General features: G+C 53.9%; 1 protein-coding gene across 1 annotated transcript in view; it reads right to left on the reverse strand.

The window, feature by feature from the left end:
• Nucleotides 1-11,851, reverse strand: part of LOC140404452 (uncharacterized) — a 43,183-nt gene extending 31,332 nt beyond the window's left edge. Inside the window, exon 1 of the mRNA XM_072493007.1 lies at nt 11,743-11,851. Within this exon, the coding sequence (XP_072349108.1) occupies nt 11,743-11,797 (55 nt within the window). The 5' untranslated portion in view covers nt 11,798-11,851. The remainder of the gene's footprint in view (nt 1-11,742) is intronic.
• Between the last annotated feature and the right edge of the window lie 1,388 nt (nt 11,852-13,239).

Consider the following 13,239-nt stretch of genomic DNA (forward strand, 5'->3'; position numbering starts at 1 on the left):
AGTCCCACTAGGCACCCAAGGGGGGAGGAGGTGATGGGCCCTCTGCTGGTGACTCCCGCAGGGGAGGTGCTGGAACAGTGCAGCACCTCGGACTCCCCCACTCCTGTCACTGGTGTATCAGGTGGGCAGCGGCGGAACAGTGCAGCACCACGCCACCTGGGTCACCCGAGCAGCAGCCGGGCCCAGTAGCCCCAGAAGACGCCCGCCAACAGGGACCCAAGTAGCAGGGCAGGAATCACAGTAGGCCACTTCCATTCCTGCTGGGGAACAACCTAGACATAGGTCGGAAAGTTAGACACCAGTTAGGTTGGCATGGTTGTAGGGAATACTTTAGTTATAGGAGCTAGGGCAGGCATTGTCAAACTCGGGGGCACGACCCGCGGATGGGTCGCGGGCGGATGTCGGGAGGGTCGCGCAGCCATCGTTCGCGGCGCTCCCGATCGTGCAAATCTGCATGCAACAGCCAGCTGCTAATAACGGCGGCTGCAAGCGGCCTTCAAAATGGCCGCAAACATGTAAAAGAAATGCAACCGCACTGCGCATGCATGCCTGATCATCGGCACGCACGCGCAGTGCGGACGCTTTTTTTTTTAAACGGTCGCAGCTTTTTGTTTTACAAGTTCGGGGGGGGTTTATTCATTTTATTCATTTATTTTATTCATTTAATTTTTATTTTTTTCATTTATTTTATTCATTTTATTTTTATTATGTTTTACAAGTTCGGGGGGGTTTTATTTGATAAGATTTTACAGGAAAAAAATGCAGAACTTGGGACAGATGGAGACTCCGTACTTTCCGACACCAGAAGGCTTCACCTTCATCCAACAGGTTCCATTGGAGGAGCGTGTACGAGGGCCAAAGGGACCCCAAACCATTTCCTCCATTTTTGTCAGCAGCAAACAAGGTAAGAGAAAATGGTGGGTCGCGAAGGTCGGCCGGCGTGTGTTGCGAAGGCCGGCCGGAGTGGGTCGCGAAGTTTGGCCTGCGTGGGTCGCGTAGGTCGGCCGGCGTGGGTCGCGTAGGTCGGCCAGGTTGGGTCTCGAAGGTTGGCCAGTTGGTAAAAATGGGTCCCCGGAAAAAAAGTTTGAAGAACACTGAGCTACGGCACTATCTGTAAATATTTGTTCACATTAAACACCTGTTACCACTGTTACAGGTGCTCTGTCAGATGGGTGTGAGGGGTGGGCTGGTCTGGACTGGCCAGAGGAGGGGAGTGGAGAATGAACAGAGCACCAGAGCTCATCGCAGAGCTGGTTGTCATCATCTTCCATCCCATACCCCTAGTTGGTGAACCTGGAGGCGATCAGAGCGTCCCGTGCCCATTGGCCCTGGCGCACACATTGGGTGGCCTCCCATGCCTGCCTGAGCCCCATGACCAGCCCATCATCACCGCCCCGCATGCTTATCGTCAGACGAGGACTGGCGTTCCTCCTCCTCCAGCACGTCGCCCTTCTGCTGCACAGCAAGCTGCCGCGATGCAGGTGACCCTCTCAGCATCATACTAGAGGGCCCTCCAGAGCGATCCAGACACCTGAACTGCATCTTCAGGAGGACGAAGCACTGTTTGATCACGCTCCTGTTTGCCGTATGGACGTCATTGTAGCGGGTCTCCGCATCGGTCTGTGGATTGGAATCATCAGCCACGACCGCAGTCGATAACCCCTGTCACCCAGGAGCCACACCCCAGCCATGGGGGCATCTCGAACATGTCAGGTATCGTCGAGTGTGCCAGGATGAAGGCGTCGTGCACACTGCCCATGTATGATGCGCAGTTGATGGTCACATATCAGCTGCATGTTCACTGAGTGGTAACCCTTTCAGTTTGTGTAGAGCGGCCTGTCATCTGCAGGTGCTCGTAGGGGGACATGCTTCCCATCAATCACCCCTTGGATCCAGGGCATCTTGTCGATGGCAGCGAAGCCCGCTGTCCGGGCATCCTGGTGGCATGGCCCACATTGAAATAGATATATGCCTGGGCATATAGGGCATCCATGACGGCACAGATGCACCTGTGCACCGAGGTCTGTGAGATTATGAACAGGTCCCCGCTCGGCGCCTGGTAGGACTCGTGGAGTAAATGTTCAGGGCGACCGTCACCTTGATGGCTTCCAGGAACAGGTGTCCTCCCCTATAGCCCCGCCCCTGGAGGCCACAGGCCAACACGGATTCTCGCTACAATGTTGCCCATGCAGCGATCAGGGGCGTGATCGAGCAGTGCTTCGTCATCCTGAAGATGCGGTTCAGGTGCCTGGACCACTCTGGAGGGGCCCTCCAGTATGGCACTGGGAGGGTCGCCTGCCTTGTGGCGGCCTGCTGCGTTCTCCACAACATTGTGCAGCACATGGGCAACATGCTGGAGGAGGCAGCAGTACTCGTCGGATGAGGAGGGTGTGGGGGAGGCGGAGGATGGACATAACATTGGGCCTAGACAGGAGCTTTAGGTATTTGGCATTCAAGAGGTGCGAGAGTGGGAGCAGCTGCACAAGCCGAATCTGGATAGGTTGGTGGAGAAAATGAAGTGGGATTTTAGGAGTTGGGATGTGCTCCCGCTGTCGCTGTCGGGACAGGTGCAATCGGTGAAGATGACGGTTCTCCCGAGGTTCCAGAATCTTCCAATCTTTTTTCAGGAGGATGAATGCACTGATATCGGGGTTTGTTTGGGCGGGTAAAGCATCGTGGGTTAAGAAGGTGCTGCTGGAGTGGGGGAGGGGTCAGTACGGGAGGAGATGGAGACAGCCTCTTGTAAGGACTCGAGTTTGGGGGGCGCTGTTTACGGCGTCTTTACTGTTCTCGCCGACCAGGTACTCCACAAGCCAGTAGTGGTGGCAGCCCTGAGGGTGTGGGGACAGTGGTGGCCCTGAGGGTGTGGGGACAGTGGTGGCCCTGAGGGTGTGGGGACAGTGGCGGCAGCCCTGAGGGTGTGGGGACAGTGGCGGCAGCCCTGAGGGTGTGGGGACAGTGGCGGCAGCCCTGAGTGTGTGGGGACAGTGGCAGCCCTGAGGGTGTGGGGACAGTGGTGGCCCTGAGGGTGTGGGGACAGTGGCAGCCCTGAGGGTGTGGGGACAGTGGTGGCAGCCCTGAGGGTGTGGGGACAGTGGTGGCCCTGAGGGTGTGGGGACAGTGGAGGCCCTGAGGGTGTGGGGACAGTGGTGGCAGCACCTGAGGCTGGAAGGAGCCTCAGTTTGGGCACCGATCTGCGGGAATCATAGGTTTGCTCCGGGGGTGGGGGGGGGGGGGGGGGGGGGGGGGGCTAGACGGGATGTTTTGGGGTGACAACGGGTGGGGATTGAGTGGTTTGTGGATCTATTTGTTGGGGGCAGCTTCTCAAGCTTGGAGAGGTTGGTGGAGGAATTTGAGCTGCCCATCGGCAATGGGTTCGGTATTTACAGGTGAGGAGTTTTGTCAGGAAGCAGGTGCCATCTTTTCCCCACCTGCCGCCTCAGCGGCTACAGGACAAGGTGGTGTCAGAAACAGGGGTATGTTGGAAATTTATAAGGAGTTAATGGATTGGGAGGGAGCTCTGATAGGGGTAGTAAGCGTAAGTTGGTGAGGGAGGTGGTGGCTGGGTTGCGGAAGGAGGCGGGGGTCTGTCCAGGGACGCGGAAACGGCATCCCCCCCAATAAACCCCCCTGGCTGACCCCCCCACTCTCCCACCTGCAACCCCATCTGTGATACATACCTGATGCACTACGGGGTGTGGGCCCTGGGTTGGCAGTAACAGTGGGTATGGTCCATGGGATGGAGGATGATGACAACCCGCTCTGTGATCAGCTCTGACTCCTGCCCACGGTGGCACATTTCCACCGTCCAGGTTGATTCCAGCATGTGAGCTGGCCATTCCATCACTCCGTACCATCCAACCCCTGGGTGGCGGAGGTGGGGTTGTTGGGTGTGGGACACCGGAGCGGTGAGTGCTGGCTGAACTGAGCCAAGCCCGCTCCCAACATCCGCCCACTCCCTCTCTGTGGCCAGTCCAGACTAGACCACCCCTCACACCCTTCTGACAGAGCAACAGAGACAGGTTGTAACATTGTGCACAGGTGTTTAATGAGAAAACATATATACAGATTGTGGTAGTCACCACTGATGTATTATACTGTATATATATGGGTTTTACGGTAAGGCCCCTGTACGACAGGTACGGAGGTAGATCCCTGCCTGCTGGCTCCGCCCAGTAGGCGGAGTATAAATATGTGTGCTCTCCGAACAGGAGCCATTTCGTCAGCTGCTGTAGGAGGCCACACATCTCTGTGTAATAAAGCCTCGATTACATTCTACTCTCGTCTTGTTGTAATTGATAGCGCATCAATTTATTACACAGAGATTTTTCAGAGATGGACCTCCGCATCAAGCCGGATCGCCTGCAGCTGCACCCTCAAGCAGACAATGCCAAAAAAGACTTCGCACATTGGCTAGCTTGTTTTGAAGCGTACATCGGATCTGCGACAGACCCAATCCCAGAAGCACAGAAGCTCCAGATTCTGTACACGCGGCTGAACTCCGATGATTTTCCCCTCGACCAGGACGCGCCGACCTACGCAGAGGCCATGGCGCTACTGAAGGAAAATTACGCTCAGCAGACCAACAAAATCTACGCCAGGCATCTCCTATCCACACGGCGCCAACTTCCCAGTGAGTCTGTGGAAGATTTCTGGCGTGCTCTGCTCGCCCTGGTGAGAGACTGTGACTGCCAGGCCGTTTCGGCCACTGAACACTCAAACCTGCTGATGAGAGATGCGTTCATTATGGGCATAGGGTCTGATTACATTCGCCAGCGCCTCTTAGAAGGGGCCACGCTTGACCAAAAAAACTAGCGCTCTCGCTTACAGTCGCATCACGCAACATTCAGTCCTACGCCCCCGACCGCGCGGCCCACCCCCCCCTGTGCATCGTGGACCCCGTCGACGGCCACCCCATCATGGACCCCATCATGGACAGCCCGCAGCCAACTCCACGCCTGCGCCGCGCGGCAGCCAACCAACCCCGGGGGACCCAAATGCTACTTATGTGGACAGTCAAAACACCTCCGGCAGCATTGCCCGGCGCGGAGCGCCCTCTTCAAGGCCTGTGGCAAGAAGGGACATTTCGCTGCAGTGTGCCAGGCCTGCTCAATCGCCGCTATTGTCCCGGCACCCCCCACGTGCGGCCAGTGGGCGCCGCCATCTTCCCCTCCTCGGACCACGTGCGGCCCGTGGGCGCTGCCATCTTGCTCTACTCACAACACGTGTGGCCCGTGGGCGCCGCAATCTTGCCTGCCTCAGAACCAATGGGCGCCACCATCTTGCCTCCCCATGGCACGTGTGGCCCGTGGGCGCCGCCATCTTACCCGCCTCAGAACCCCTGCCAGTCGGGCACCTCATCAGGCCGCTCATCGCCTTCAACTGCTGATGACCAGCCGCGTCTCGCCTCGGTCACGATTCACCAGTCTCGACTGCCCAACCTCGCGACCGCTTCGACAAAGGTGAAGGTCGACGGGCACGTGATCTCCTGCCTTCAGGACTCCGGGAGCACTGAGAGCTTCATCCACCCCGAGACGGTAAGGCGCTGCTCCCTCGCGGTACACCCCGCTAACCAGAGAATCTCCCTGGCCTCTGGATCCCACTCCGTGGCGATCCAGGGGTACTGCATCACCACCCTCACCGTCCAGGGCGTGGAGTTCAGCTGCTTCCGCCTCTACGTCCTACCCGACCTCTGCGCTGCCTTGCTACTCGGCCTGGACTTCCAGTGCAACCTCCAGAGCCTAACCCTGAAAATTGGCGGGTCCTTACCACCCCTTACCGTTTGCGGCCTCGCGACCCTTAAGGTCGATCCGCCTTCCCTTTTTGCAAATCTAACCCCGGATTTGAAACCCGTCGCCACCAGGAGCAGACGGTACAGCACCCAGGACAGGACCTTCATCAGGTTTGAGGTCCAGTGGCTGCTGCGGGAAGGTATCATCGAGGCCAGCAACAGCCCCTGGAGAACCCAAGTGATAGTGGTGAAAACCGGGGAGAAAAACAGGATGGTCGTTGACTGCAGTCAGACCATCAATCGGTACACACAGTTCGACGCATACCCCCTCCCACGCATATCTGATATGGTCAATCAGATTGCACAATACCAGGTCTCCTCGACAGTGGACCTGAAATCTGCCTACCAGCAGCTCCCCATCCGTAAGGCGGACCGCCCATGCACTGCGTTCGAAGAAGACGGCCGCCTTTACCACTTTCTTAGGGTTCCCTTCGGCGTCACCAATGGCGTCTCGGTCTTCCAACGGGAAATGGACCGAATGGTTAACCGGTACGGACTGTGGGCCACTTTCCCGTACCTGGACAACGTCACCATCTGCGGCCACGACCAGCAGGACCACGACGCTAACCTTTCCAAATTTCTCCACACCGCCACTCTCCTCAACCTCACCTATAACAAGGAGAAGTGCGTGTTCAGCACGAACCGATTAGCCATCCTCGGCTATGTGGTCCAGAACAGAGTTCTGGGGCCCGACCCCAATCGCATGCGCCCCCTCATGGTACTCCCCCTCCCCCACCGCCCCAAGGCCCTCAAACGATGCCTGGGGTTCTTTTCGTATTACGCCCAGTGGGTCCCAAACTATGCGGACAAGGCCCGCCCACTCATTCACTCCACTGTTTTCCCACTGACGGCCGAGGCTCACCAGGCCTTCGGCCGTATCAAGGCCGACATCGCCAAGGTCGCGATGCACGCGGTCGACGAGACGCTCCCCTTCCGAGTCGAGAGCGATGCATCAGATGTCGCTCTGGCTGTCACCCTCAACCAGGCAGGCAGGCCCGTGGCATTCTTTTCCCGCACCCTCCATGCCTCCGAAATTCGGCACTCCTGTCGTAAAGGAGGCCCAAGCCATCGTTGAAACTGTGCGGCATTGGAGGCATTACCTGGCCGGCAGGAGATTCACTCTCCTCACTGACCAGCGGTCGGTTGCCTTCATGTTTAACAACACACAGCAGGGTAAGATCACAAACGATAAAATCTTGAGGTGGAGGATCGAGCTCTCCATCTCCAACTACGAGATTTTGTATCGGCCCAGTAAGCTCAACAAGCTCCCCGATGCCATATCCTGAGGTACATGTGCCAGCGCACAAGTGGACCGACTCCGGACACTGCAGGGCAATCTCTGTCACCCAGGAGACACCCGTTTTTACCACTTCATTAAGGCCCGCAATCTGCCCTACTCCATCGAGGAAGTCAGGGCTATCACCAGAGACTGCCAGGTCTGCGCGGAGTGTAAACCGCACTTCTCCCGTCCGACCATGCGCGCCTGGTGAAGGCCTCCCGCCCCTTTGAACGCCTCAGCGTGGACTTCAAAGGGCCCCTCCCCTCCACCGACCGCAACACGTACTTTCTTAATGTGGTCGACGAATATTCCCGATTCCCCTTTGCCGTCCCATGCCCTGATACGACGTCTGCCACCGTCATCAAAGCCCTCAACACCATCTTCACTCTGTTCGGCTTTCCCAGCTACGTCCACAGCGACCGGGGATCCTCCTTTATGAGCGATGAGCTGCGCCAGTACCTGCTCAACAGGGGCATTGCCTCGAGCAGGACGACCAGCTACAACCCCAGGGGAAATGGGCAGGTGGAGCAGGAGAATGGGACGGTCTCCGGTCCAGAAATCCCCCGGCCTCCCGCTGGCAGGAGGTCCTCTCCGATGCACACCACTCCATTCGGTCGCTCCTGTGCACCGCGACTAACAAAACCCCCCATGAATGTCTCTTTGCCTTCCCCAGGAAGTCCACCTCCGGGGTTTCGCTCCCAACATGGCTGGCAGCTCCAGGACCCGTTCTCCTCCGTAGGCACGTGCGACTCCACAAGGCGGACCCGTTGGTTGAGAGAGTACAGCTACTCCATGCCAATCCGCAGTACGCCTACGTAGCGTACCCCGACAGCCGCCAAGACACAGTCTCCCTCAGGGACCTGGCACCAGCTGGTTCCACACACACCACCCGCCTTCCCCAGTGCCACCCTCCCTTCCCCAGGCGCACCCCACCGCAGCCCCCGCTCCAGGACAATCCGTCCTCCCCTTGCTCCCACCCGGGGATGAAGAGGATTTCGACACGCTCCCGGAGTCACCGAAGACCAAGCCGACGCCTGAGTCGCCATCAGCACTGCGGTGCTCTCGACGACAGATCAAGGCAGCGGACCGCCTAAGTTTGTAATATTCTCTGTGATTTTTAAAAGCAACTTGTCTGCATATAGTTCTCCATCCCCCCCGCTGGACTCATTTTTAACAGGGCGTGAATGTGGTAGTCACCACTGATGTATTATATTGTATATATATGGGTTTTACGGTAAGGCCCCTGTACTACAGGTACGGGGGTAGATCCCTGCCTGCTGGCTCCGCCCAGGAGGTGGAGTATAAATGTGTGTGCTCTCCAAACAGCAGCCATTTCGTCAGCTGCTGTAGGAGGCCACACATCTCAGTGTAATAAAGCCTCGATTACATCCTACTCTCGTCTCATCGTAATTGATAGCGCATCACAGATACTTGCCCTAGCCCCTATCATTGCAACGCACTAGCACGTAACACAGTGCACAAAACGTGGATCTCTCCGGCCTCGGCTGCACGTTCCCCACTGAGGCCCTCTATCAAATGCGAGTGCCGTTTTATAAAGCTGTATTTCTCGGTGCTGTGAGCACCAGGAAACACACGGCTAACCGTGATCACTCTGAGACTTTGTTCCTATTTACTTAAATCCTGCCCAAAGTCACATTTTTGGGCCCTGGGGAGTTTCTTTCCGGTTTAGCACCGGGGAGCTGAACTCAGAGATCAGGCCGCCATTTTGAATGGGTGCCCCGATCTCTTTAAAAAAAAATTTCAAGTGCCCAATTCTTTTTATTTTCCAATTAAGGGGCAATGTAACGCGGCCAATCCACCTAACCTGCACATCTTTGGGTTGTGGGGGTGAGACCCATGCAGACACGGGGAGAATGTACAAACTCCACACAGACAGTGACCCAGATCTGGGATCGAACCCGGGTCCTCGGCGCTGTGAGGCAGCAGTGCTAACCACTGCGCCACCGTGCTGCCCCAGGTGCCCCGATCTCTACGCGAGCTTGCAGGACTCTCAAATCCCCCACATATGGGCAATGCCATCCATCTATACACATGGGGATTAAACCCCCCAAGATCAGGCCACCCCGCTATGGGGGCTCTGGGGGCCCCCTCCAGAACCCCCACCCATCAGCCCCCCGAACCTCCCAGAGGCCCCTTCGTACCTTGCCTGCAACCCCCCCACTACCCATCATAACCCCCTCCACTCACCTTTCATTGGCATGGCTCTCCCTTGGGCCCTGACCCTTGACAGTGCCACCTTGTACCCAGGCACCCTTGCACCGCAACCTGGGCACCTTGGCAGTGCCAGGTTGGCAGTGACAAGGTGCCAGCTGGGCAGTGCCAAAGTGTCCGCATTCCAGGAGAAGGGCCACAGAGCCACCCTGCACAATCCCTGGCTACCCAGGTGTCTCCAATGGACCAGGAATCCCCCCCCCCCCCGGATGCCATTCTGCCTGGTCCACGTTTACGTGGACCAGTATTGAATGGCACCCGGCTGCAGCCTCCCTGCGAGACTGGTACATCTCGGGAGGCTCGTGGATCCCGGGTAAGCTCGCCTAACTAGGTTTAAAACCTACCTAGGGTCGCGCCGTTTGATCACGTCCTTTTGGGCGAGATTCCGATGCCTCACGAAACTTGGGTACTTCCTGTGAGGCATAAAGATTGCCTGGAAGCCTCTCCTGGGATCTACCGGCCGCGTTGCGCTCTCGCTCTAGTGTAACGCAGCCGGTAGACCACACCCATTGTATATAAATAGACTGCCGACTTTCTTGCATTACAACAGGAACCACATTTTGAAAGTACTTCATTGACTGTAACGGTTTTTGAATGTCCTGACATTGTGAAAGGCACTAGGAGCTTTTCACAGTAACTTCATTTGAAGCCTACTTGTGATAATAAGCGATTTTCATTTCATTTCATTTCATTTGTATAAATGCAAGTCTTTCTTTTGTTTTTGTGGTGAGCAAGTTTCTAATCAGCGTATCTAACTATTAGATAGGTATTTTGTGTTTGAAGCCTCATGTCCAAAAGGTTAAGCTGTTAAACTATAATGAAATGAAAATCGCTTATTGTCACAAGTAGGCTTCAAATGAAGTTACTGTGAAAAGCCCCTAGTCGCCACATTCCGGCGCCTGTTCGGGGAGGCTGGTACAGGAACAGTTACATGGAGCTCTGAAAAGATGCTGTCATAGATTGACTGATGTGGAATCTAACACACACCATCCACCCTGAAAAGGCACTGCAGAAACACTCCCCTCACTGAGCTGCACCAGAGCTCAACTAAAAACGAAAACTCCCAAACCAGACAAAAGCCGAATTTGGAGGCAGAAACCTTCTTCAGACCCCTCCCCCCAATCATATCATCTGACCCCTCAAACACAAAGTCTTACCCCATCACTGACATGCTGACCCACATCACACACTCTGACTCCTCCAAACACACACTCTGACCCACATTACTCAGTCTGACCATCAATTAGATAGTCTGAGTCACCCGACCACACAGTACTACACCCATATCACAGTCTGAGTCCCTATCACACACTCTGACCCCTTCCCCATTACACAGACCAACACCCCCCCCAATCACATACCCTGACCCCATCACAATCTGACCCCTTCACCGATCACAGTCTGACCCCCATTCACACACTCTGACTGCACCCCCCCATCACAGTCTCTCCCACCTCCTTATCACACAGTTCTGACAAGCTTTCCCCTGCACCCCCCCACTTCACCATTCCTTATGGGACAATGATGGAATGGGAGCGGTCAGTAATTTTACTGAGTGACTGGATTTGCTAGAGGCTCGGAGGTCCCAATCTGTGTGTGAGAGTCACCCACTACACTTCTCCACACTTTATAATGATGCGAAGCTCGTCTGAGCCATCATTAAACATCCTCAAAATAACAGTGCTAATGGGAATTGATACTTTAAATTTTTATGTCTATCTTTTGAGATAAAGATATAAACTGGTATCTCCAGATCCATACAATCCATAGAACCCTACAGTGCAGACAGTGGCCATTCAGCCCATCAAGTCTGCATCGACCCCCTGAAAGAGCAGCCTACCTAAACCCACTCCCAGCGCCCCACCTAATTTACAGAGTGTGGTGAACTCAGCCCAGCCCATCAAATAAGCTTACCACCCTCCCATTGATTCTGTCTACACCTCACACTGCCTCAGGAAGGCAGACAGCATTGTCAGAGACCCCTCACACCCAGGCTTTGCCCTCTTCCAGACTCTTCCTTCAGGCAGAAGGTACAGAAGTCTGAAGACTCGCACATCCAGACATAGGAAAAGCTTCATCCCCACAGCTACTAGACCCATCGACTCTCCCTTGGACTGACCTGTTCCCTGTAAGAACACTATTCATGATGCCCTATGCTGCTCTTGCTGATGTATTTGCTTTGTTTGGCCCTTGTTCCACACTGTAACTAATCACTATTTGCTAATGTACCATTTGTCAATGTTCTCTGTCAATTATTCTTTTGTCTACTATGTACGTACTGTGTACATTCCCTTGGCTGCAGAAAAATACTTTTCACTGTACTTCGCTACATGTGACAATAAATTAATCAATCAACATCTTTGGACATTCAGGAACAATATTAACATGACCAATCCACCTTGGAATATGTTGCAGATTATTATAAAGTATTAATCCTTACCTGTAACATGCTGGAACAGAAACAAAAGACCCACCAACAAAGCACTGAATGCCATATTGCAGATTCCTAAATCGTGTTAGCTCGATTGGGTGACTATTTCAACATAACACTCTGATCTGTAAGCAAAAAAGAGAAGTGGGACTTTTAGGGGTTATGGGGAAGAGAAAGGCAGCTTCCTGTCAAATTAAATTTATGAGACAATGTTATATTAATGGTGTTATGGGCCAGGGTTTAGAGAACCCCAAAGTGTATCATGGAGTTCACCTGACCCACAACTTTGACTAGATTGTGGTATGGGGAGCACACGGCCCACTCGACAGGTGTGGTACAGCAGAAATGGAAAAGTGTTTTTTAAAGCAAAACTATGTTTATTCTATGAACTCAAGTTAACCTTTTTAAAACATACAGTGAACATCTTAGCAACCATCAATTCAAATACAACACCCAAAGACTACAACACTAAGTAAACCTTTAAGCTTTCCTTTTTAACATCCATACGACTTAAAAACAAAATCTTTATCAGAAGCACATCAGGTTAAAGTCACTACTGAAATCATTTATAATTCTGAATTCACCAAATGATCAAGAGATAGTCTTTTGATGGCAGAGAGAACAGCAGTACAGCTCCTTGGTCTGGCTTCAGCTCCAACACTGAAAACGAAACTAAACCACACCCTGCAGCAAACAGCCTAAAATGAAAGTAAAAAGCTGACAGACAGCCCAGCTCCACCCACTCTCTGACATCACTGCAGTAGTAAACACCCATTTCTTAAAGGTACTCTCACTACAGATATTTATATACACACCCATTTATAAACACCCATTCCTTAAAGGTACTCTCACATGACAATGGCGTGAGCACAGCTTCTGGCATGTTCAACCCTCCAAACCGAGCAGGCACTGGAAGGTGAGAGGTTCTAAAATATGACTGTATATTCAGGATGTGCATCACAGTTGTAGAACCCAGATGGGCAAGACAACAGGAACGCACGGTCAGGGAGAAATGAAGAACAGATTTATTATGGTATACACAAAATAACAAAAACTATAACTTCTTTCCCTGAAGGGCCACCCTCCCTGTCTTGTACCCAGGTCAGGGTTTTTATACTGAGTAGATTTCCCTAAGGGGAAACCCCACCCCCAATTACCGGGGGAGTTCATATTCTGAGATGGGGGGAATCATATAGAGTACAGTCATGGCCTCCAACGGGGTCAAAACAGTGATAGTAAGTAACACATCCAGCAACTTCCGGTGGCAGCCATGGAATGAGTGGTCGTACAATTGGCAGCTCCCGCTCGAGGCGGTCTTTTCAGTCCTTTTCCCCGGTTGCCGAGTGGATGTTTTGAAGGAAAAGGGTGCAGGAGTGCTGGAGGAAGACTATACTCCACTGGTGAATGGATTTGTGGACCAGAAGTGGGTTTCGAAGAAAGGAGCTGCAAGACCAAGAAACTCTTCGTGTGACAACCAGTTCCCTTTGTACATAGTACGTATTATAA

Source organism: Scyliorhinus torazame, chromosome 30 (genome assembly GCF_047496885.1).
Source record: "Scyliorhinus torazame isolate Kashiwa2021f chromosome 30, sScyTor2.1, whole genome shotgun sequence".
In the NCBI taxonomy this organism is placed as follows: Eukaryota; Metazoa; Chordata; class Chondrichthyes; order Carcharhiniformes; family Scyliorhinidae; genus Scyliorhinus; species Scyliorhinus torazame.